Source organism: Panthera tigris, chromosome B3 (assembly GCF_018350195.1).
Source record: "Panthera tigris isolate Pti1 chromosome B3, P.tigris_Pti1_mat1.1, whole genome shotgun sequence".
Classification (NCBI taxonomy): domain Eukaryota; kingdom Metazoa; phylum Chordata; class Mammalia; order Carnivora; family Felidae; genus Panthera; species Panthera tigris.
In genome coordinates this window covers 118,028,406-118,053,611 of record NC_056665.1, presented here as the reverse complement: position 1 = coordinate 118,053,611, position 25,206 = coordinate 118,028,406, and the positions used below count along the sequence as shown (strand labels likewise).

General features: G+C 41.8%; 2 protein-coding genes across 5 annotated transcripts in view; both read left to right on the top strand.

Annotated features, from left to right (window-relative positions):
* The window catches only part of HEATR4 (HEAT repeat containing 4), a 43,263-nt gene extending 35,564 nt beyond the window's left edge, over positions 1 to 7,699 (top strand). The window contains exons 17-18 of one of the 4 annotated variants that reach the window (XR_006218982.1): positions 5,570 to 5,791; positions 7,388 to 7,699. Coding sequence is in view for 3 of the 4 variants with exons in the window: in XM_007095091.3 (XP_007095153.2) it covers positions 5,570 to 5,728 (159 nt within the window). In the remaining variant the exon portion in view is untranslated. Of the gene's footprint in view, positions 1 to 1,566; positions 1,889 to 5,569; positions 5,906 to 7,387 lie in introns of those variants that run through there. The other 3 variants (XM_007095091.3, XM_042990064.1, XM_042990066.1) reach the window with 3 other exon arrangements.
* Positions 7,700 to 9,619: 1,920 nt separating this feature from the next.
* LOC102964873 (histone H3.3A-like) lies at positions 9,620 to 10,599 on the top strand. The gene has a single exon (XM_007095092.3). The coding sequence runs from the start codon at positions 9,670 to 9,672 to the stop codon at positions 10,078 to 10,080; it is 411 nt and encodes a 136-aa protein (XP_007095154.1). The 5' UTR covers positions 9,620 to 9,669; the 3' UTR covers positions 10,081 to 10,599.
* The last annotated feature ends 14,607 nt before the right edge of the window (positions 10,600 to 25,206 follow it).

Genomic DNA, 25,206 nt, shown 5'->3' with positions numbered 1-25,206 from the left:
CAGGTGTCCTCCATAAGGACACTTATGTCCCTGGAGCCAGGGGTCTCGGTGTCAGGAGTTAGTGGTGTCTGGAGTCAGTGTTCTTGGAAAACCTTGTGACCACCCCACGAAGTCACTTCTTAGATATCATCTATTGTGCCGCAAGACTCCAAAGAACTCATTAAGTCCTTGACCTTTACAAGGAGGGCATACATTGTTTGTACCGTAAGCCCTGATGCAGGGTGGGAGTGCAGGTCCTAGCAAGAATAGAAGCAGGAAAAGGAGTTAAAAAACAGCTTTTGGGGGGCACCTGGGTTACTCAGTCAGTTAAGTATCCAACTTTGGCTCGGGTCATAATCTCACAGTTTGTGAGTTCAAGCCCCGAATCGGGCTCTGTGCTAACAGCTCAGAGCCTGGACCCTCTTTGGATTCTGTGTCTCCCTCTCTCTCTGCCCCTCCCTCACTTGCTCTCTCTCTCTCTCTCTCTCTCTCAAAAAAAATAAATAAACATTAAAATGTTTTTTTAAATCAGCTTTTTTTCATGGAGTCCCTTCAGTTTCCTTTTCTCAATAACAGAGGGGTGATATCTTAGAACAACCTCAGTTTTTCCCTCTTGTATATGGAAAAGCCAGTTCTTTCCTCCTCTTGTGTCTTTCTTATGTGTCTCCTTTACCCTTCACATACAAAACATTCACAACACTTCACTCGGACACTTCTGGTCCCCAGATGCATGAAGGTTTTTCTTCACAACAAGCAATTCTCTGCAACACCAGCTTGGGGTCCTACAATTTAACTCAATTCTAAGCCTATCTACCTGGAGATAGTGTCCAATTCCACAGGTTAAGAGGGCTTGGGCCCTCAAGGCTGCTCCTGCCTTACTTCAGATGCCAATCACAAGTAATAGGTCTCCAGGTTACCCTCAGTTTCTGTCCAATTTGACTACAAATCTGAGGTTCCCACAACCGCCTCCTTGGTTTCAATTAATTTCTTAGAGTAGTTCACAAAACTCAGGGAAACATGTTTACCAGTTTATTAAGGATACGATGAAGGAGACAAGTGAATGAACAGCCAGACCAAGCTACATAGAGGGAGGTCTGGGAGGGTTCTGAAAGCAGGTTTTGTTCTTATGGAGTTGGGGTGTGTGTCACACTCCTGGTGTGAATGTGTTCACCAACCAGAAATTCTTTGAACTCCACACTATTGGGAGTTTATGGAGGCTTTCCCCCACAGGCATAATTAAGTATTAATTATTGGTTTCTAGCCCCTTTACCTTCTCTAAAGGTTGAGGAATGGGCTGAAAATCCCAAGCTTCTAATCATGGCTTGGTCTTTCTGGTGACCAGCTCCCACCCAGAAGCCCACCCAGGGTTATCTCAATAGACCAAAATATGCTCCACTTTCTCTTTATCGCTTAAGAATTTACAAAGATTTTAAGAGCTCCGTGTCAGGGAAGGGGTCAAGGACAAATATGAGAACAAAAGATGCTCCTAGTACTCTTATTATTAAGAAATTATGGGAGCTTCAGGAGCTCTGTGCCAGGAACGGGTGGTGGAGGAGACTAACATATATTTTTTCTATTATCTCACAGGTGATATATACTGAATCACAAGTTCCTTTAAGTACTTTTCCTTCATGAAGGAAGGATCATATGAGAAGTCGTTGGAAGGGGAATAGGGAAAAAGAGAAATAAAAGGAAAATAAAAGAAAACAAATGTCCAGGGCGGTGATTCTCAACCCAAAGTGATTTTGCCCTCAGGGGACATTTGGCATTGTCTAGAGACATTTTTTGGTTGTCACAGCAGGAAGTTGCTACTGGCATATAATGGGCAGAGACCAGAGATGCTAATCAACACTCTACAATGTATGGTACAGCCCTAGAGCGAAGACTTATTCAACCCAAATGTCAATAGAATCAAGATTGAGAAACTCTAGTATAAACTTTCGGATGACTTCACCAATATAAAAAATTGAAGTCTTTGACTGAATTATTCTACTTTTAGAAATCTATCCTTTAAAATATTCACCTGTGGGGCACCCGGGTGGCTCAGTCAGTTGAGCGTCTGACTTCGGCTCAGGTCATGACCTCATGATTCATGGGTTTGAGCCCTGCATTGGGCTCTGTGCTGACAGCTCAGAGCCTGGAGTCTGCTTCAGATTCTGTGTCTCCTTCTTTCTCTGCTCTTCCCCTACTCATGCTCTCTCTTTGTCTCCCAAAGATGAATAAATGTTAAAAAAAAAATTAAAAATATTCACCCATGTGATGGGGTGCCTGGGTGGCTCAGTCAGTTAAGCATCCAACTCTTGATTTGGGCTCAGGTCATGATCGCATGGTCATGAGATCAAACCCAATGTGGGGAGCCTGCTTAAGATTCTCTCTCTCTCCCTCTCTCTCTGCCCCTCCCCGACTTGCATGCAAGTACACTCTCTCTCTCAAAATAAGTAAATAAACTTTAAAAAATAAATTAATATAAACCTTTAACATAAAAAAATAAATGAAATATTCACCCATGTGTACAAAGATGCACACATACAGATGTTCATTGCTTATAACTTCAAAATTGGAAATGATGCAAATGCCTGTTGATAGGCAATTGTTAACAAGAATGACAAGGAAGGATGTTTAAAATATATTGTAAATTGGAAAATCAAATCACCAAACAATATATATGTTGTCTTATTTTTTGTTAAAAAACACAATTCATACATTTATATATGGTTTCTTTATTTTTTAATTTTTTTAATGTTTATTTTTGAGACAGAGACAGAGTGTGAGTGGGGGAGGGGCAGAGAGAGAGGAGACACAGAATCTGAAACAGGCTCCAGGCTCTGAGCTGTTAGCACAGAGCCGGATGCAGGGCTCGAACCCACGAACCGTGAGATCATGACCCGAGCCGAAGTCGGACGCTTAACCGACTGAACCACCCAGGCGCCCCTATATATGGTTTCTTTAGAACCATATATGTTGTGTGCATATGTATATGTGTTTGCACGGGTGAATATCAGGAAAGATATATACCAAACTGAAGACAGATGTTTTCTCTGGGAATGGGATTACAGGCAATAGAAGAACTTTCATGTTTTACGTCATATATTTCTGATTTACTTTGGTTAAGGCCTCAAGGAATAAGCCTTTGCTTTGTCCAATGTGAGACAGATTGCGGTCTAACTTTGAGACTACTGACTTCTAGTTTTTAAGACTTACCAAATTACTCTAATTCAGGGGTCAATAAATTGTGGCCCTCAGACCAAATCCAGCCTGTCTCTGGTGTTTAAACACTCCATGGAGTAGGAATGATTTTTATAATTTTGAATGTTAAATGAAGAATAATATTTTGCAACATAAATAAATGTATACAAAACTCAAATTTCAGTGCCCACATGTAAGCTTATATTGAACACAGCCACACTCATTCATTATAAACTGCCTGTGGCTACTTTCCCATGAGATGATGATTGAACCGTGAGATCATGACATGAGCTGAAGTCGGATGCTTAACCAACTGAAGCACCCAGGCACCGGAAGCATGTGACTCTTGACCTCAGGGTTGGGGGTTTGGGTGCCATGCTGGATGTAGAGATTACTTAAAAATAAAATCTTGGGGTGCCTGGGTGGCTCAGTCAGTTAAGCTTCTGACTCTTGATTTTGCCTCAGGTTATAATCTCACAGTTGTGGGATGGAGCCCCACATTGGGCTCTACAGTGGGTGTGGACCCTGTTTGGGATTCATTCTTTCTCCCTTTGCCCCTCTCCTGGTTACACTCTCTTGCTCACTCTCTCTCTCTTTCTCTCTTACTCTCTCAAAAATAAAATCTTAAAAAAAATTTTTTTTAATCTTTTTTTAGGGGCATTCATGTTTGAATGCCAGCTCTATGTAAAGACAGCTTTCATGCTATTCACACTTTCTGATCTTATACTCTATTAAACTTTTGCCTGCTGCTCATTTAAAAAAAAAAATCGTTTTAAAAATGCTTATTTGAGGGGGGAGAGGGGCAGAGTGAGGAGAGACAGAATCCCAAGCAGGCTCTGTGTCACCAGCCCAGAGCCCAATGCGGGGTTTGAACTCACAAACTGTGAGATCATGACCTGAGCCAAGATCAAGACTGATCCACCACGTGCCCCAAAAATAAAAAAAAATCTTTATAAAGATAAATGTTTTCATTTTAAGTTTAAATAGATGCAAATGGTCTAACTTTTAACATCTACATATTCAGTATTTACACGTTGGTATATTTTTTGTTTGTTTTTTAAAGTTTATTTGTTCATTTTGAGAGAGAGAGAGAGAGAGAGAGAGGAGGAGAGGGGCAGAGAGAGAGGGAGAGAGAGAATTCCAAGCAGGCTTGACAATGACAGTGTGGTCGCAGCTCTGATGCAGGGCTCCATCCCACAAACCATGAGATCATGACCTGAGTTGAAATCAAGAGTCAAACACTTAACCAATGCTGCCACCCAGGTGCCCCTGTTTATTCATTTCAAAATTCTTTATTACTTATTTTTTCTTTTTTGAGTAAGCTCTAGGCCCAGCTTGGGGCTTGAACACATGACCCCAACATCAAGAGTCAAATGTTCCACCAACTGGGCCAGCTGGGTGCCCTTTCATTTTTTGTTTTTTTGAGTTTTTTTATTTTTCAGATTCCACATATGAGTGAAATCATATGGCATTTGTGTTCCTCAATCTGACTTATTTAACTTAGCATAGTACCATGCAGGTCCAGCCATGTTGTTGAAAAATGGCACGATATCATCCTTTTTTATGGCTGTAATATTCATGTGACTGTGTTTCTCACATCTTCCTTATCCATTTGTCTATCAATGTACACTTAGTTTGCTTCCATAGTTTGGCTGTTGTAAATAATGCCTCAATACACATGGGGATGCATATATCTTTTCAAATTAGTGTTTTTTGTTTTCTTTTGGTAAATACCCAGTAGTGGAATTATTGGATCATATGGTATTTATATTTTCAATTTTTTGAGGATACTCCATACATGTTTTCCACAGTGGCTGTACCAACTTATATTCCTACCAACAGTGCATAAGGGTTCTTTTTTTCTCCATAGAGGATCTCTCTCTTTATTATTCCATGGACTAATACAGAAAATTGATATTAGAAGTATCTAGATTTCTGAGGATGCTTTAACCTAGGTACAGGCTCAATCCTGGCCATCACTATATTGGTTTATGGGTTGAAATAGAACAGGACTGCGTCCCCAGGGACTATTCACCCTGAGTGAACACACCTCCTCGGCACACCCCTGGAGCAGGTCTCTTTATTCACGGCTACAAGAGTGGCCCATTGCTGCTGCTGCTTCTGCATGATAGTAAAGACAGAAGATGTAGGCTAACCCCAAACATCACACAGATACCCAAGACTTCTTGGGCAGAAAATTCAGGCATATTTGCCACGTTAGGCTTCTGACTGGGGACAAGGAAAGACAGGTCTTGAATTCATATGATCTGTTTTTTTAGTTATTATAGTAGTTAATAGAGCTGTTCTGATAAACCATGGCTCACGAGGCCTTCTCTTTGGGTCGACCTTTTACGTGAGACCACATGTTTGGCATATGCACTCATGTGTTAATATTTCTCTGCAGCCTGTCAGGCCCCACACACCAAATCCGTGGTCACAGAGTCCAGTCCTGGGCCTAAACACAAGAAGCAGAGGTCAACCATCACCTGTGAAAGATCTACGCACTGCCCGGGAAAAAAGGATCGTGATGGGACCGTTTGGATCTGACAGTCCAGATCTCTAGCTGGGTCAATACTCAGAGAGAAGTTTTTTTCCCGGGTCATATCCTCTTCCCCCCGAAGGAAAGGTGATTATTTTTAGGACGATCCCTTCTCTTGCTCCAAGACAGGCAGCAGTGGACCTAGTCACATCCTGGTTCTTTAATTGATGTCGTACAGTCTCCTTGTCATTATGTACATAAAGAAAAATCTATTTAACAGTAGTCCTGTTTTTTTAATGTGCACCATTTACCCAGAAGGTTAAAGAAAATTGACATCACATTAGATGACTGAGCATATTTTCCCATACCACTGACAGGTTACAAACTAATTTATAGGTCAGAGCTCCAAATTTTACTAGAGTAGAAATATTGAAATACCCATCATCTCTTGCAAGGTATATAAAGAGCCCTCTGAAACCCAAACTAGAGTACCATTTGTCTAGGAAAGAGACAGCTTTCGTAATTTTTTTTTTTTTTTTTTAATCTACAAGTCTAGTCTTGTTCTAGAGCAAGTTCTTTACAAGAGTGTTACAAGAAAATCAGGGTGGCTGGCTGGCTCAGTCGGAAGAGCATATGACTCTAGATCTCGAGGTTGAGAGTTCGAGCCTCATGTTGGATATAGAGATTACTTAAAAAATAAATTAAAAATTAAAAACAACAAGAACAACACAAGAGTGTAGTAAGAAAACCAAGCTGGTGCAATCATTTTCCCTTTGCACCACACAGGTGGGCATGAACACTTTTAGATCCCTTGGAAACATTGATGCAGTTTCACGAGGCTGATTAACAATTCTCATGAACCTCAACAGTACCCTATGGCTTTAAAGCTTTGGGCATGATGAAAGAGTTGCAAACCATGTATGTGTCATTAGATGGGAGTCTGTAAGAGCACACTGATGCAGGCCGGCCAGGTTGAGAACCCAGAGCGGATCCTGCAGGACCAACCAAGAAGGTCTGTGGCTTCATGCAGGATAGAAATCAAACTTGAACCAACTGGAAATGAGATCAGAGTCTATTGAAGATACAGAGAGAGTAGATACAGATGGAACATTAGGGAGACTCGAGAAAGGAAAAGGAACAGGAGTCTCATCTTCGCTTGGGTCTAGAGTTTTTCCAGAGGGTTGTGGTCTAGTGTACGTCTTCTCAGGGATCCAGGAACTGGTCAAAACATGGGTGAGTGCTCAGGTGTCCTCCATAAGTCACTTATGTCCCTGGAGCCAGGGGTCTTGGAAAACCTCGTGACCACCCCATGAAGTCACTTCTTAGATATCATCTATTGTGCTGCAAGGCTCCAAAGAACTCATTAACCCCTTGACCTTTACAAGGAGGGCATACATTGTTTGTACCATAAGCCCTGATGCAGGGTGGGAGTACAGGTCCTAGCAAGAATAGAAGCAGGAAAAGGAGCAAAGAAAAAAAACAGGTTTTTTTGATGGGGTCCCTTCAGTTTCCCTGTCTCACAACACAATGCCAAAAAATAAAATAAAATAAAATAAAATAAAATAAAATAAAATAAAATAAATCCCCATGGAAGAGGAGAGACCCAGAATTCAAAGTAGCGTGACTCCAGCTTTCTTTCCTAAATACTGATCTCTATTTATAACTGACAAAGCTTTGGGACATTTAGAGGTGAAAATATAAACTATAAAATAAGTGAATCTTTCCCTTTTTCTTCTCTTCCAGTGACACTGTTATCACCAGAAATATAAAAAGCAATAATTTCCACCATGAATGCCTCACAGCTATGGAACACAGTGAAAAAAGGACTTTGGGGGAGTATCAGCTAACCACAAAACAAAATATTTCCTTCCCCTGACTCATGTAACCCATGTTTTTATTTATTCATTTATACATTCCCTCCAAGTGAAATACTGATTCAAAAAGTATCATCATGGATATCAAAGTTATTTCCACTTCTATCAAACCCGAGGATTCTGGAATCTGGCTACCATGAGGCATTTGAGACAATAAATAATTCTGTACAAGTACTTTCTCAGCCCCTCTATCTTTGACTTTGTCATTTCATAGTGAAAGGACTTTATTGTGCACTCTGCATTGCTAGCCAGAACAAGAGGGCCCAATGAACGCTTCAGTCAGTCAGCAAGGCCAGACAGAAGGTCTAGTAGAAGGTCTGCACTGTGGGAGATGTAGCAGCCGCAGAAGAAATGACCCTTGTGCTCAAGGAGTTTACAAGGGGTTTTATAAGACATACATACAAGAATCTTTCAAAGACAATATGCTTAATCTAGTAGGAAATGTGTGGCACCCAGCAGATGTGCTGTAGGAGTCAGGGTGGAGGTGGGAGGGGCTGGAGTAGTCGTGAAGACACAGGAGTTTGTTTGGATCTCAGTGCACAGGACTTGGATAGACAGAGAGAAGACCGTCCAGATGAGGGGAAGGATACGAGAAAAGGCTGGAGGAAGGAATGAGCTTGCTTTTGTTAATCTGTTCATATAAACAAAATATTATACTGACAAAATACTCCAGGAGTATCCCAAACCCTTTCTAAAGAGCCTTGCCTGTCCTTCCCAACTGAAACATCTGTAGGACATGCCCTTCTCAGTTGTCTCCTTTTTATTGTTCCTCTTTTCCTCTTTCCTCTCCCTTTCTTCTGCCACAGACCTTCATGATCTCCACTGGCTGATTAAACAAGTGACAGCTCCCTATCCTACCCTAAAAGGAAGCTTCTGTTTGGCCCAGCATGTGAGAGAAATGCAGTGCCAACCTTCTCTTGGTTGAGATCTAGAGAAAACTTCCATTTTTCAACCAAGATTCATGTCTTTATCAGTTTACACATACCAGCTAAGTTAGTATCCGTTAGTGAATTACCATCAACAGCAATCTTCTTGACAAGACCAACAGCAAAGTGGGGCTTGTGGGTCAGAAGGAAAGCATCTGTGTTAGAATTTACTCCCTCTTCTTCACACTCTCCTCCTGGTTATCACTTAATCCTCTCGCTCTACCATCATTTCTTTAAGAAAAAAAAATTTTAATGTTTATTTTGAGACAGAGAGTGTGCACGCGCAAGCAGGAGAGGGGCAGAGAGAGGAAGAGAGAGAATCCCAAGCAGGCTCCTCACAGCCAGTGCATAGCCGGAAGTGGGGCTCAAACCCATGAACCATGAGATCATGACCTGAGCGGGAATCAAAAGTCGGATGCCTAACCAACTGAGCCACTCGGGCACACCCCCATCATTTCTTGATGATCTATATTGTCAGCAAACATTTATTAAATGCATGTATTATTGGAGCGCCTGGCTGGCTCAGTGGGTTAAGTGTTCAACTCTTGATCTCAGCTCAGGTCATGATCTCACAGTTCATGGGACCGAGCCCCATGTTGGGCTCTGTGCTGACAGTGCAGAGCCTACTTGGGATTCTCTCCATCTCTCTCTTCCCCTCCCTTTCTCCCTCTCTCAAAATAAACAAATAAAACATTTTTAAAAATGCATGTATTTATTTACTCATCATGGATACGTCAGGAAGCATAAGACCGTTTCTCTCACTTTGAGGAATTTGTCATCCAGTTGGATAAAATAGGCTTGTCTGTTTAGAGGCAGCATCAGACCGTCTCAGGGGTCAAATGAGCTGGATACTCTAATATTTTTGGGACTCCAGAAGTACTTTATTTTTTTTTTATTTTTTTTTAACGTTTATTTATTTTTGAGACAGAGAGAGACAGAGCATGAAGGGGGAGGGGCAGAGAGTGAGGGAGACACAGAATCTGAAACAGGCTCCAGGCTCTGAGCTGTCAGCACAGCGCCCGACGCGGGGCTCGAACTCACGGACTGTGAGATCATGACCTGAGCTGAAGTCAGACCCTTAACCGTCCAAGCCACCCAGGCGCCCCTCCAGAAGTACTTTAAAAAATAAAGTGCCCAGGCCGTCGCCTGCTAACGCCAGCGCCGCCTCTAGCTCACTGAGCTCCAGCCAAAGGAGAAGGGGGGTAAGTGAGAAGGTCTCAGTACCATGGCTCGTACAAAGCAGACTGCCAGCAAATCCACTGGGGGTAAAGCACCGAGGAAGCAACTGGCTACAAAAGCCGCTCCCAAGAGTGCGCCCTCTACTGGAGTGGTGAAGAAACCTCATTGTTACAGGCCTGGTACCGTGGCACTCCGCGAAATTAGACGTTACCAGAAGTCCACTGCACTTCTGTTCCACGAACTTCCTTTCCAGCGTCTGGTGCGAGAAATTGCTCAGGACTTCAAAACAGACCTGCGCTTCCAGAGCGCGGCTATCGGTGCTTTGCAGGAGGCAAGCGAGGCCTACCTGGTGAGCCTCTTCGAAGACACCAGCCTGTGTGCTATCCATGCCAAACGTGTAACAATTATGCCAAAAGACGTCCAGCTAGAGCACCGCATACGTGGAGAACGTGCTTAAGAATCCGCTCTGATGGAAAACATTTCATGCTTTAAAAAAAAAAAAAAAAATCTTCTTCCTGTTATTGTAGTTCTGAACATTAGATATTTTTTTTTCCATGGGGTCAAAAGGTACCGAAGTATATGATTGCAAATGGAAACATCGGGGACAGAAATCAGGTATTGGTAAGTTTTTCCATTTTCATTTGTGTGTGAATTTTTAATATAAATGCAGGGACATAAAGCACTAATGCAAGTCAAAATGTTTCAGTGAACACGTTTCAGCAGTTCAACCTTATAACAATTATAAATAAACCTGTTAAATTTTTCTGGACAATGCCAGCATTTGGATTTTTTTTAAAACAAGTAAATTTCTGATTGACGGCGACTAAATGGTGTTTGTAGCATTTTTATCATACGGTAGATTCCATCCATTCACTATACTTTTCTAACTGAGTTGTCCTACATGCAAGTACATGTTTTTAATGTTGTCTGTCTTCTGTGCTGTTCCTGTAAGTTTGCTATTAAAATACATTAAACTATAAAAAAAATAAATAAAGTGCGCAAACTGAGTTTTAATAAATGATGGTAGATTTTTTCAACATATACACTTAAATCACTGCTTTTAACACAAAACATTACAATGACTAACTTTTGAAAGAATGTCAAAAATCTAAATTGACATGAATATTCATAACAGCATTATTCATAATAGCCAAAAAGTGGAACCAGTTCAAATGCCCATCAACTGATGGATGGATAAATACAATTTGCTGTATCTGTACAATAAAATGTTATTTTTCAGTAAGAATAAATGAAGTATTAAAAAAAATAATAAATGAAATATTGATACAGGCTACAGCATGGCTGAACCCTGAAAATGTTCTAGTAAGTGAAGGAAGCCAGTTTCAAAGGACCACATATTGTATGATTTATATGAAATTTCCAGAGAGACAAATTTACAGAGACAGAAAGTAGATTAGTAGTTGCCTAGGACTGACAAAGGTGGTAATGGGGAGGGAGAGGAGAAAAGGAATTGACTACTAATGGGATTTCTTTCAGGAGAGACAAATATGTTCTAAAATTAGACTGTGATGATGGTTGCACAACCCTGTGAATATACAAAAAAACCCGTTGCATTGTATGCTTTAAGTGGGTGCATTGTATGGCATATAATTATATCTCAATAAAACTGTTTTTAAAAAGTCTAAATTGAGGGATGCCCGGGTGACTCAGTTGGTTAAACTTCCAACTCTTGGTTTTGGCTCAGGTCATGATCTCGATGTTCATGAGTTCTAGCCCCCCTCTCTGGCTCTGCGCTGACAGTGCGGAGCCTGCTTGGGATATTCTCTCCCTGTCTCTCCACCCCTCCTTGGCTCTCTCTCTTTCTCTCTTTCAAAATAAATAAAGAAACTTTATTTTTTTAATGTTTATTTTTGAGAGAGAGACAGAGACAGAGACAGAGCATGAGTAGGGGAGGGGCAGAGAGAGGGAGACACAGAATCTGAAGCAGGCTCCAGGCTCTGAGTTGTCAGCACAGAGCCTGACAAGGGGCTTGAACTCACAAACCGTGAGATCATGACCTGAGCCAGAGTCGGACACTTAACTGACTGAGCCACCCAGCTGCCCCAAAATAAATAAATAAACTTTAAAAAAAAGTCTAGATTGAAAGCCTTTTATGATTACAAAAGGCCCACCAATGTAGGATGCTGAGCAGTGTGGCACAATGGACAGAACACCAGTTCGGAAGTCAAACGCATCTGAATCCAAATAGTCTGCTACTTACCAATTGTGCGACCTTAGGTGAATTATTCAAATTCTCTGATACTTCTTTTATTTACTGTAAAATGAAGACAACAGTTCCTCTTATAAGCCTGTTTTTGGATAACATTTATTTTATTATTATTACTTTTTAATTAATTAATTAATTAATTTTTGAAGAACATGTATTTTTAAAATATGTCCTAAACAGTTATTATGTTCTAGGCGCTGTTCTAGGTTCTGGGGATACAGCAGGTGACCAGGACAGTCAAGGTTCTCTATATTACATCTCACACAAAAAAATTGAGATTTTTACATGAAATCTCTCTGATGTTAAATAATGGCAACTAATTTAAAAATATTAAGACTACCATAAGCTAACACTGTGCCAAATACATCTATGTGCCAAATTCTGCCCTTAGGCTGATAGTTTGTGACTCTTGATACAGACTTTTCACGTGGTAAATTTCTAGAATATTGCCCACTTGGCTGAACCTTGGCACTCAGCCTGTTCCCATATGTTGCCCAGCACCAACGAAAGAAACATTTCTCAAAATTCAGGGAAATCATCCTAGCAAGTAATTGAACCAAGCAGTGGCCTGGATCCCATCTCTATAAGATGCTGCAGCCTTCCTCACTGACCCAATGAGGTCCCATTCGTTTTGCATGCCTGGGCTGAGCTGGTATGTTCTATAGGATGGATTTGGAAGAGACTGTGCTTTGCATGCCTTTCCAGATCATCCATCTGTCCTCTTAGGACCTCTGTGGGAGGCCAGTTAAGACACGGTCTCACATGTTAGACCCTTTCATTTTCTTTTACCTGCTAATATCTATCATCTCAACTGTTTTGGCCAAACCTGTAAGCATGCAGTAACGGTACAGGCAGCTCTTTCCTGAAACTCAATAAGAGATGATTAATTTAATTTGTTTTAATTCTCTAACATGTTCATGATCTCAGAAAAAAAAATGTTTTAAATTTATCTTGTAGCTCTTCAATTCACAATCAAACAACTTCACATTGCTCATTTATCTATCTCCGCAGCACTTGAGTTTGAACTCCGGGAAGAGGGAGTCTAGAGAGAGGATTCAGGAAATCAGTGCCTTCATTGGACCATACTATCCCATCAACAGCAAACTGTTGTTTGGAGTACTTCACCCCATTGGATCATGGAATTCCCTAACGCCCTTAAGTTTGAAAAGCTAAGTGGAGCACACCCGACTTCCAAAAGTCTTTGCAAAGGCTATGTGATGTGGTAGAAAAATGGTACACTTGGGTTCGAGTTTCCTTCTGCTACTAATAAGTATAGGACTCTGTGCAGATTACTTTATCATTCTGAGTTTTACTTTGATCATTTGTAACATGGAAAGAATAATAATTATCTCGTGGGTCGATTACAGTGGTTCTCAACCTGGTTGCTTTTTAAAACTGCTTTTTTAAAATGTCACAGCACGTGCCACACCTCCAGCAAATTAAGTCAGAATCTCTGAAGGTGAAACTCAGACACCAGCAAATTTTTAAAAGCTTCACAACCCATTCTAATATGCAATGAGGATTGAAAATAACTGGTGCGGCTTAAATAATGTTACTTGTGTAAAGCAGGTACTCAGCAGTTCCTAGTTAGTCCCCAATTTAACCTTCAAACCAGCAATTGATATGTTTGGTATGTGTTCTTTTTTTTTTTTCTGATATTCATAAACTTTAATGAACTCGTTATTAGTTCTTGTTGTTTACAGATTTGTTTTTGTTTTTTTTTTATTATGAAATTTATTGTCAAAGTGCTTTCCATACAACACCCAGTGCTCATCTCAACAGGTGCCCTCCTCAATACCCATCACCCATGCACCCCTCCCTCCCACTCCCCATAAACCCTCAGTTTGTTCTCAGTTTTTAGGAGTCTCTTATGTTCTGGCTCCCTCCCTCTCTAACCACTTTTTTTCTTCCCCTCCCCCATGGTCTTCTGTTAAGTTTCTCAGGATCCACATAGGAGTGAAAACACATGGAATCTGTCCTTCTCTGTATGACTTATTTCACTTAGCATAACACTCACCAGTTCCATCACCCATGTTGCTACAAAAGGCCATATTTCATTCTTTCTCATTGCCACATAGTATTCCACTGTGTATATAAACCACAATTTCTTTATCCATTTGTCAGTTGATGGACATTTAGGCTCTTTCCATAATTTGGCTATTGTTGAGAGTGCTGCTATAAACATTGGGGTACAGGTGCCCCTATGCATCAGTACTCCTGCATCCCTTGGGTAAATTCCTAGCAGTGCTACTGCTGGGTCATAGGGTAGGTCTATTTTTAATTTTTTGAGGAACCTCCACACTGTTTTCCAGAGTGGCTGCGCCAGTTTGCATTCCCACCAACAGTGCAAGAGGGTTCCCGTTTCTCCACATCCTCTCCAGCATCTGTAGTCTCCTGTTTTGTTCATTTTAGCCACTTTGACTGGCGTGAGGTGATATCTGAGTGTGGTTTTGATTTGTATTTCCCTGATGAGGAGCGACGTTGAGCATCTTTTCATGTGCCTGTTGGCCATCTGGATGTCTCCTTTAGAGAAGTGTTTATTCATGTTTTCTGCCCATTTCTTCACTGGATTATTTGCTTTTCGGGTGTGGAGTTTGGTGAGCTGTTTATAGATTTTTGGTATGTGTTCTAAGACTGCACCACTAGGTGTCGGTAAGAGCCATACATATTGGTTATTATGATTATCTGTTGTCCAGGTAACAACTATGTACTATTACACAACTGTTTGTTGAGTACATACCTTATGCCAGTCACAGCGCTAATGACTCTTAAAACATGGGATTTCTAATCCTATATCAAGTAGGCAAGGTAGTTGTCCCAATCATGAGGAAGCCAAGGGTCAGAATGATTCTGTTACTTGTACAGGTCACAGTAAGTAGCAGAACTGAGATTCAAGCTTCATTAATCCATTTTCTCAGTCAAAACCACTGAACACTTACTACACACAACATACTGTATGTATCTGCTATTGGGGATCCAAAGGTGAATAAAGCATAGTTTTCATCCTCTGGAAGTCCATCTTTACCCTTAATTCCTAGGTACATTTAGGAAGAAAAGATGGGCATGTTCTTTTACAGTTGTTATTAGCCTTGGGATAGCTATATCTTCTGAAGAACTCAAATGCTGCTATCCTAAGAGGATGGAATGACCCTTAGGTAGAGTTTCCTGGGATAGCTGTTCCACTGTACCCAGCCATTACAATAAAAGTTTAAAAATTTGAGAGCCTGTTAGATTCCTAAAAGGCTAGAGATCACATCTGGCCTGTTTTAACACTGTGGCATTTGCTTAATTTATATCCTCACTAACAAAGTATCAGCATAGAGTACGTATCTAATTTTTAAGCAATGAATATTGCTGAATAAATAAATGAATGCCCAGTACTCTGCTAAACGCTACAAAAAAGAGAGGGGGAAATGTTTAAAGAAGTCTGCACCTTAGTCTGGTAAGCAAATCTGAATACTTCCTTCCAAAGGAAAGTTCTAAGGAAATGTTCTAAGAAGCCCCAACTGATTCATCCCTGTGGCAGGAAAGTCTCAGATCTTGGAGAAGTTTCTAAATGAGTCAGGGATCACTGGACTGTTATACTACTAGATTTGATCAGGGGATCCAGAGTCTGATGGCTGCTTTAGGGTCTGTTCCATGTCACAAGGATACCAGTTGTGCTTGTCTCTAACCAAGCCTTTTGACAATTAGGATCATAGGGATTACTAGGCTGGGTCAAACCCATAGACCATTCAGTAGTCTCTTTGGAGAAAAGGTTATTTAAGTAGTGGAATGCAGACCTGATTATGAATCAGAATCACTTGAGGGAGCTTCGCAAAAATGAGATACAGATCCCCGGACCCTGTTCCACCCTAGTGAAGTGAAATCCCTGGAACTAAGAGAGGAAACTGGGATCCTTTTTTTTTTTTTTTTAATTTATTTTGAGAGAGACAAAGTATGAGTGGTGGAGGGGCAGAGAGAGAGAGAAAGGGAGAAAGAGAATCCCTAGCAGCCTCCAAGCGGTCAGTGCACAGAGCCTGACTTGGGGCTCAAAGTCATGAAAACGTGAAATCATGACCTGAGCTGAAGTTGGACGCTTAACTGACTGAGCCACCCAGGTGCTCCAGATCCTGGGATTCTAATATAGAATCAGGGTTGGAAAATGGCTGGTTCACTCATAAATGGCTCTGCAATTCATATATTTTCTATATTCTGATTATATTCCTTCCCTGGGTAAGAATTTCATGCATTTATCACTTACAGTGTGAAGTAATATTCCTTTTTATCAGTACTAAGCTTATCTCTTTTGGAAGTTTGTAAATAACATTGAAATCCTAAGATTTAGGGATTTCAGAGATGGGTCCGTGTTCATTTAACCCATGCTTTTTGTGGTACTGTGGATTTGGGTCTGCTTTCCCCCTAAAGGGGGCCTATTAATCACATGCCCATTCTTGTGATTTTTTTTGTTTGTTTGTTTGTTTACAAGCAGCTCTGGCTTTATCAAGTGATCCATTCTGCATCAGGTAGACAACCTTTGCCCGCTTTGTGCAAGAGCAGAAAAATAATATCTGTTCCTGTGATAATTGTGACCTGGGATGGCTGCCGCTTTAGGTCACTCAGGACAGGTGAGCACTTGTTGCAGATTTGGGTTAAAGTCTTGTTATGAGTCTAGTCAGCCTGCTAGCTTTGGAGAGACCGGGAAGGAGTTTATACTTTTACTTAATTGTTCAAAGACTAACATACTCCTTCAGAATGACAACCTGAATGGTTTGCAGAAAGAAACCAGAGAAGGGAGTGGAGTGGGAGTATTTATAGAAAAACACACAAGGGGTTGAATAGAGAAGAATACCAGGTTCACATACCTGCCAAATAAAAGGAAAAAGGTCTGATTTAACCACTTTCTTTAAAACAAAAACACTGAGTGATTGTAGGTAGAGAGCTACAATTGGGGTAATCATTTGGGGATCTCCAACTGTCCCTTGATGAATCCAAGTTTCTAAGTAGCCTTATGTACATGTAAAAAAAAAAAGAGAGAGAGAGAGAAAGAGAGGAGAAAGTAGGCTTGGGAGAGATACTGAGAGAGAGAAGTGTTATTCCATCATAGCCTGTACAACCCTCTAGGCAAGTTAGACCTGGCCAGCATCTGTCTGCACAGAAAATTTATTAGAGCGTGGTTGGAAATTTCTAATACTCCAGAGATGAGATTTCTGGTTGTATTCCTTATGGACCTCAACAATGACCCCGCTCTAAGCTAAGGTTATTAGAAAATAGATCACTATTTTCTACAGCTATGAAACTGGCATTGGTCCGCCCAAGGTGAAAAAACTGTGGCCTCTGATTCTAATACGGGTGCTCTGGCTTCCGTATGATCAACACTCCAAATAATAATAACTCCACATTCAAAATAATAATAACTTCTCCTGGCAATTCTTTTCATCTAGAGATTTCAAAGCATCTCACCAACACCTACTCATCCCCTAGGTAGCTGATTAAGCCACATCTCTGACATTCATCTTTCACTTGGGGTCCTCCCATAAATTGATGACTAAGCTGAAAAGAGTGTGGGCCTCCTGACTCAAGGTCTCACCCTCAGTACCTACTCCACTTTGCTACCCAGTCTTGAGCAGTTTGTGGTACTCCCACAGGGCGTAATTCTTTGTAGGGGCCTACGTATCAGATCTGCCTGCTTCTTTGCTGTCATTACCTCCTACTGACTGCATTTCTGGTTCCCTAGTGTCCTGGCAACTGAGCTGTGCCATGGTCACATCTGGGATGCAAGAACTGTTAAAGAATCCACAGGGATTCTTCATGTCTTGTCATCCTTTATCCCAGTTTGCACCTCCTCCCACAGACTCGAGGCCATCATAGTACTGTGTTCTAGGCTTATTTTTCCTCCTTCCTTATCTCCAGTCTCACCTCCCCTCAGCAACAGGAATCCACAGGCCCAGAGGAAGGAAAGGGAGGGAAATGTCTTTTTTTTTTTTTTTTTTTCTCTCAGATTGCCCTCTTGTTCCCACTGAGGGACTGAGGCCATGAATATTGGCCTCAATGGGAAGAAGAAGGGATTAGAAGGATGAGTTTTTGCTTCTATCACTCATCCTGAGGGAGTTAGCTTCTTATTGATTGATTGATTGATTGATTGGAGGAGGGATGACTCAGTGCAGACCCTTAAAGGGAAATCCGTCTTAGAGTCTGAGGGCCACCATTTTAATATCCAGTCTGTATTTTAATATCCAGACCAGAATGGTCTCGGAAGAAATTGAACTCTCCCTGTCCCCAGTGTTGGGCCTTCCCCAAAGGAGTACCTCTGTCTTGGGGAGTCTAACAAAGACAGGCAGTGGGATTCCAAATTCAGAATGCAGGGATGGGCCCTATACACTGGCGGAGGGCTTTATTTAGTCATATTCCACTACTGTGCTTTTACCTACTAATTACTATAACCACTAGTGATCATTATACGATAATTAGCACATGCCTTTTTTATAACTCCCAGAGCACCACCCCAAAATAAATGATGGTGTAGGGTGGCAAGGCTGCTCCTAGAGACAACTCCTGACTCATTCATTCACTAAATATGTAGTGAACTACTGTGGGCCAGGCCCTGTGCTGGGCAGTTACGAGCAGCATGAATGTGGTTCTTGGTATCACAATGCTGACACAATACAGGAGGAATAGGCACTAAGGAAGCTTACATGTGGGACGTGTGTATCCAATGTGGAAGTGTCGTGTGTATAAGAGGGGCACCCCACCCAATGGTGGCTGGGAGAAGGGAATGTCAGAAGGTTCCGCTGTAGTAGTAGAAGCTAGTCATGGAATCCAACTTAGGGTAGGCCTACACTGTTTGTTTAATTTCCCCAGAACATAACGTTAACACCAAAGCTGCCTCCTCATATTAACCCTACAAAGTAACTCCCGGGCTATGCCAAATACAGTGCCTCCAACTCTGCTTCTGTACAGTGGGACACTACTTTGGAAAAGTGTGGAAGTGTGAAATTCTACACAAGTGGAAGATGTTATTATTGTATCCCACTGAAGAGAGTCTTTCAACGAGGAAAATGGCACCAGGGAAATAGGTGCAGAAATCAGATTCTTCTATTTCCACACCCAAGCCCAATTCTCTGTGCCCTTGAAGGGGTCTGGGTCTGTGATGGGAAATAGGTTTGTCTGTCTCTACTTGAGCAACAACATCCTTCTTATCAGCTGCTGCACTGAGAAGACACTGATGTCCTCTTGCAGGAAACTGACAGGAAAAGAAAGAAAGCCTACCACTAAATACACTTCCTGAGAGCAAAATGAAATGGCTGCTGCCCTGGCTGCCTGTAGGAAAGGGCTGAATAAATAAATACAACCATCCCTATTGTGTAGTCAGACTTCCTGGGGGCAAGTCCTCATCTCCCCGCCCCTTCTTTCCCTTCTAAAATTGGCCATCCTGCAGAGGAGCAGAGGTTTTCCCCAGCTACTGAAAGGTATTGAAACTTACAAGTCTCCAAACACAGAGAAAATACAGAGTTAGAAGGAGAGAAGACTCACAGAAGGAGGAACTTGATATTGCTACACACGTCTCCTTTAACCTCACAGAACTTTTTCAGCAACTTCTGCTTTGAACCTTTCTGTGCACAAGTCTGGTAATGTCTGGAGACAAGTCAGGAGGAGAAAAGCCTAGGGCTAGCGCATCTCAGAAAATCCATGGGCCTGTTAAAATCACCGCTGGGCAGGTGACCTGATTTGGAGGCAGAGGTGTAAACTGTCATCATCTGTGAATATTTATTGAGCTCTAGCGGTGTAGCACCATAGCAGAAACTGCTTGAGAAGGTGACTCTGCAGCAAGAAACAGTTCCAGGGGCTCCTGGCTGGCTTAGTTGGTAGAGTACGCAACTCTCGATCTTAGGGTTGTAAGTTCCAGCCCCATGTTGGGTGTGGAGATTACTTAATAAAATCTTGAAAAAAAAAGAGAGAGAGAGAAACAATTCCAGTCTAAAGGATCCTAAGGCATTTCCTTGTGAGGAGCTTTTTTCTTCTGCATGGAACACGGACAGAAGGAAAGAACATGTACACAAATGGGGCAGGGGAAGAAGGCATTGGGAGGATAAAGAGAGACTGGGGATAGATACTTCTGGCCTGAAAAGATGAGATCAGATGAGTACTTGAACCTTTGTCTTTCTATAATGTCTTTGGCCTAAAGATTACTTATACTTTAGGAGAACCCCCCTCATTTTTCTCATATAATCATGAGTGAACCCTGAGAAATGACTCACAGCCAAAATAATGGGGTTTCTTTGATTATACTTCCTCATTTTCTCTGGCCATAGGCCACCCCTCCATATCCTCCTTCCTTATAAGGAACCTAGCTTCGACCCAGTCACTCCAACCTCTTAGTAATCTTTCTTTCATGTTGCAAACTAGACTCTCTTCCTCCTACTTTCGCTTATTTAAAAATTTAAAAATTTATTTTTATCTTTTAAAGTTTATTTACTTTTGAGAGAGAGAGAGAGAGCATGCAGGAGGGGCTGAGAGAGAGGGAGACAGAGAATCCCAAGCAGGCTCTATGCCATCAGCCCAGAGCCCAGCCCAGAGCCTAGCCCAGAGCCCAATGCGTAGCTTAAACTCACAAACCGTGGAGATTACGATGTGAGCTGAAATCAAGAGCCAGTCACTTAATCGACTGAGCCACCCAGGTGCCCCTTTCTTTTTTTTTTTTAATTAAAAAAATTTTTTTTAAGTTTATTTAAGTGATTGCTACACCCAAACATGGGGCTCATGACCCGGAGATAAAGAGCTGCACACTCTTCCGGCTGAGACAGCCAGGTGCCCCTCTTCCTCCCACTCTCTAATTGCAAAATTGCTATTCTTTTAGTCTCTTGGTTCTTGCTGCTCCCGATCCAGGTATGGAAACTTTCTCTTGAGTGTCCTTACTGTATCCACAGAACCTGTGTGGGAATTACCCTTTCTCTTATCCTCAGTTGAGGACTGACTTAGCAGACTGCACGGTGACCAGCTTTTTTTTTGAAAGGGACAAAGACCACACAACCAAGTCCTTGCCCCCCCCCCCCGTCCCCCCTCCCCCCAGAGCTTCCATGGAGCCAAGCTCAGATTTCTGCATGAAGGAGGTGCTGCCATAATTAGCCCACCTTGCAGGTTTTGAGCATATCTTCTTTGAGCACATCCCCATAGCATAGGGCAGGCAGGAAATTAGGCTGAAGTTTAGATTTGTTGGCCATATTTTATGAATCCCAAATCTGCCATTACCTTCTGGCAAGTATACGATACACATAGATAAATGAGACAAGATATTTGAAAATAAGATCATCCTGGAAAGGTTACTATCATCATAGCATATCCAGTAGCTTGGAGAGGAAAACAGATATCACATACTCATAAAAGTTAATAATAACTAATGGCTACTGTGCACATACCATGTGCTCAGTGCTTCCTGAATTATGTAGATTATCTCATTTATTCCTCATGAAGATTTTGTTCTAATAGCTAGAAGGGGGAGAGAACCATTATATACTCAATAATAACATTAATAGGAATAATAATTATTATATAAGCCAGTTATATATGTCAGGACTTAAATTGAATATTTTCTCTCATTTAATCTTTTTTCTTACATTTATTTATTTATTTTGAGACAGAGAGAGAGAAAGCGCGGGGGGGGGGGGGCAAAGACAGAGGGAGAGAGAGAGAGAATCCCAAGCAGGCTCTGTGCTGCCAGCGCAGAGCCGGACCCTGGGCTCGATCTTACAACCGTGAGATCATGACCTGAGCCCAAATCAAGAGTCAGATGCTCAACTGACTGAGCCACCCAGATGCCCCTCTCTCATTTAATCTTTTATTTATTTATTTATTTAATTTATTTAAAAATGTTTATTTTTGAGAGAGAGAATGAGAGAGGGAGAGAGAGGGGGAGCATGTGCACATGCAGGGGAGGGGCAGAGGGAGAGAGGGAGACACAGACTCTGAAGCAGGCTCTAGGCTCTGAGCTGTCAGCACAGATCCTGATGCGGCACTGGAACCCACGAATTATGAGATCATGACCAAGATCATGACCTGAGCAGAAGCTGGATGCTCAACCGACTGAGCCACTCAAGTAGCCCTCTCATTTAATCTTTAAATGAAACCCACAAGGAGGTGTTGTTATTATTTCCTAAAGTAGGCCACTTCTAAAGTGGCTCCAGTGATCCCCCTCTTGGTGTCTATATTCTTGTGTAATCCTCTCTCCTTCAGCATAGGCAGGACCTAATGTCTTTCTTCTCAGTAGTAGAATGTGTCAAAAGTGATGCGATATCAGTTCTGTGATTAGATTACAAGTGACTGACTTCTGTCTTGCCAGAAGTCTCTCTTTTGCTGGTCTGCCCTCTTGCTTGCTTACTCTGATGATGTAAGCTGCCATGTTTTGAGATGCCTTGTGGAGAGACCCTCATGGCAAGGCACTGAGGGAGGCCTCATTCAATAGCTCCTGAAGATCTAAGGCCTTAGTCTAAAGCCTGTGAGCTACTGAGTTCTATCAACGATGATGTGAATGAGCTGAGAACAGATCCATCCCGACTGAGCCTTGAGATGATTACAGCCTTGTAAGGCCCAGAGCTGGTGGACTCAGCTAAGCTCCATCAGGATTTCTGACCCACAGAAACGGAGATAATAAATGTTGTTTTAAGTTACTAAGTTTTGGGGGTAATTTGTCACTAACACATCCCATTTCGTAGATGAAGAAAACTGGAGCTTGGGGATATAAATCAACTTTCCCAAAGTCACACAGCTAGTAAATGGCAGAGTCAGGATTTGAACACATTTAGATTCAAGAGTGATTTCAAGTCTACTTTCTTACGTAATTCCAGTGCTTGGCAAACTGTAGTTCTAGAAGGCATTCTACTCTCTGAAATCCTTGGAATGCAGCCATGTTTCCAGGAAACTCTTTGTGTGTAAAACAGAGATGGACAAAAGTTTAAATGGTGCTTGGTGCTTTGAGCAGCCCACTCCCTGCTGCGGAAGAATGGCTGGTCCACCCATAGATCTAGTGATAGTAACCAGGGGCTCTATTCAACAGCATAATGGCAGAGCTACGAGCTGCAGCCCATCCATTTTGCAAGCACTCAAGCTATCTTATCTATAAAATGCAAGGTGGGTAAAGGGGTAGTACACATTTTTCTTGAGGATGAAAATACATGCATTACATAATGAGGCCATCTGACGTGCTATTTAAAGATCATATGAGCCCTAGCATTAGAAAACAAATGGTTCTACCTGTAGGAACACCATTTTTCACTTTAAAAAAAAAACCCACACACACACCTTTTTTTTTTTTAAGCTTCTTCCCATCCATGGGAGACAGCTTTGAACTTTGAAACCACAGTGCTTTGTTCCAGCAGGGAAGGCAGCTTGGCACTTCTCTGTGTTGGAATCTCCGCAGTTTGAGATGGTGAAAACATCTTCTTCCAGACGGTTTCCCTTTCTTCATCCAGAGCTTTGTGCCAGTGATCACCTTTATAAAAGGTGGCTGCACGAATCTTGTCAGCTTTGCCCTGGTGCCAGAGCAGCAGGCTTTGAGCTCAGGGAGGCTTTCCAGGTGGCAGTGGAGCAAAGATCCCATAGGGTAAAGTTCTGGCATGGTTCTCCTTTCAACCAGTGACAGCCTACACTTTGTTGGTATAATTGTGTAACCTGGTATAAAGTCCACAGCCAGAGAGATGGGGGTAGGACTCTAAGCTGGCTCAGAACTCTGTGGCCTCTTGACTTTGTCTAGCTTTCCTTACTCTCTTCTCTGCTGGCCCTGCCCCCCACCCTCCCTATCCCAACCCCTCCTCTCTAATCCCTTCATCCCATCAGTCTCCATCTTCAGGGATCCCTGACTCAGGAAACTACCTCTTATCAAATATCTTGGCTTGCTTCCAATTGCTAGAAACAGGCAGCTCTGGCTCTTGTCTACTATCAGAATGATTTTCTTCCCCACCGGTTGTTTGTTTCGCTAATCCATTTGGAATTGTGTCTAGAATCCAGTGTTGGGGGAGGGGAATCCAAAAATAAACAAACAGAAAAGGAGCTTTCCCTAGTGACATTGCCCCCACCCCGGACTAAAATAGAAATGACAGGAAACCTGGATTCTGCTCCCTTGAAAAGTGATATGATGAAAAGAGAGCAGAAAGTAGCATCAGCATTCGCTGAAGCCCAAGGCCTTAGACATCAGGACATCGCCACAAGTCCTTCATTTGCTACTTAATCAGGATTTATAAAGGCTATTTTTGCCTTTAATATACCTGCTATCCTGGTCTTGCTCAAGTGCCTCTGAACAGATACTATCTGCACTACCTCCACAGCCAGCCACACAACACAAAGCTACAGACTCCCTGACTCCAGCGTTCTTGCTTTCTAAGATGGGGTCTTAAGAGTGGTGAAGACATAACACAGGAAAGAAAAGAGAGGCTGGATGAATTATGTGGTAAGGTTATGTGATAAGACTCATGCAAAATCAAAACGTGGGGCACAAGCAATAAACTTTCTAGTACTGTGTGGACTTTAATAACATAATAAATAGCTTTCTGTTGGATCAAAGAATGTTCCTTAAAATCTTCCTTCTTTAAGATTTTTTCTTTTCTTACTGGACTGCACATGTTTATTTTACTTTTTTTTTCTTAACTGATTTCCATAAGGAACAGGAGTGGTAAAATGTATATATGCATGTGTGAGTGAAAACATTTGTGAGTACTTTGTTCTCACAGAACAGAATGAATGGCTGACCTTTGTGGAAGTATTCCTTGTTTTGTGATAGTTATTTTGTTGAGTTCCTGGACTTAGATGGCAAGTCCTCTTAGTGAGGCTGGACTAATTCTATGTTCTCTATGGCACCAAATCACTATGGCTGTACAGGAGCCATTATTACCCCAAGTACCATAATAATGCCCATGCCCTCCTATGACGTTATTGTTTCCTATCTGCCAGGACATTAATTGCCTTCTAACTTGCTCTAAAATTGGTAGGTAGGGCATACTGCCAAGACTAGAGAGAAGAAAGCTGTTGGTAATATAATAAAAGGCTGTGTAAAGGATATGCTGATACCTCCTTCTCATTGGGGAATCTTCACATTTGCATGTTACTTCATTTGTTATGGATGTCAGCTCAGGCTTGCCTTATGTCTTGGCTTCCATCTTATCATGGTCAATGTCTGATCTTTCCTTTGACTGAATGATTCAGACATCTCCGAAGTTATTTTGACTTTTCCACTTTCCTTTACAGGCTTTTTATGAGTCATTGAATTGAAGGGGAGGTTATTTCTAAATTGGAAGGTGAGGATGAGGGAAGGGGGAGGAAAGTTCCGGAAAATAACTGGGAAAAGACACCTTATTGTTCTAGTTACTGGAGGAATAATTTCTGCTTAGT

Bases quoted from the DNA above. Each gene is read 5' to 3' on its own strand.
- LOC102964873 (XM_007095092.3), top strand. From the start codon at position 9,670: ATGGCTCGTACAAAGCAGACTGCCAGCAAATCCACTGGGGGTAAAGCA.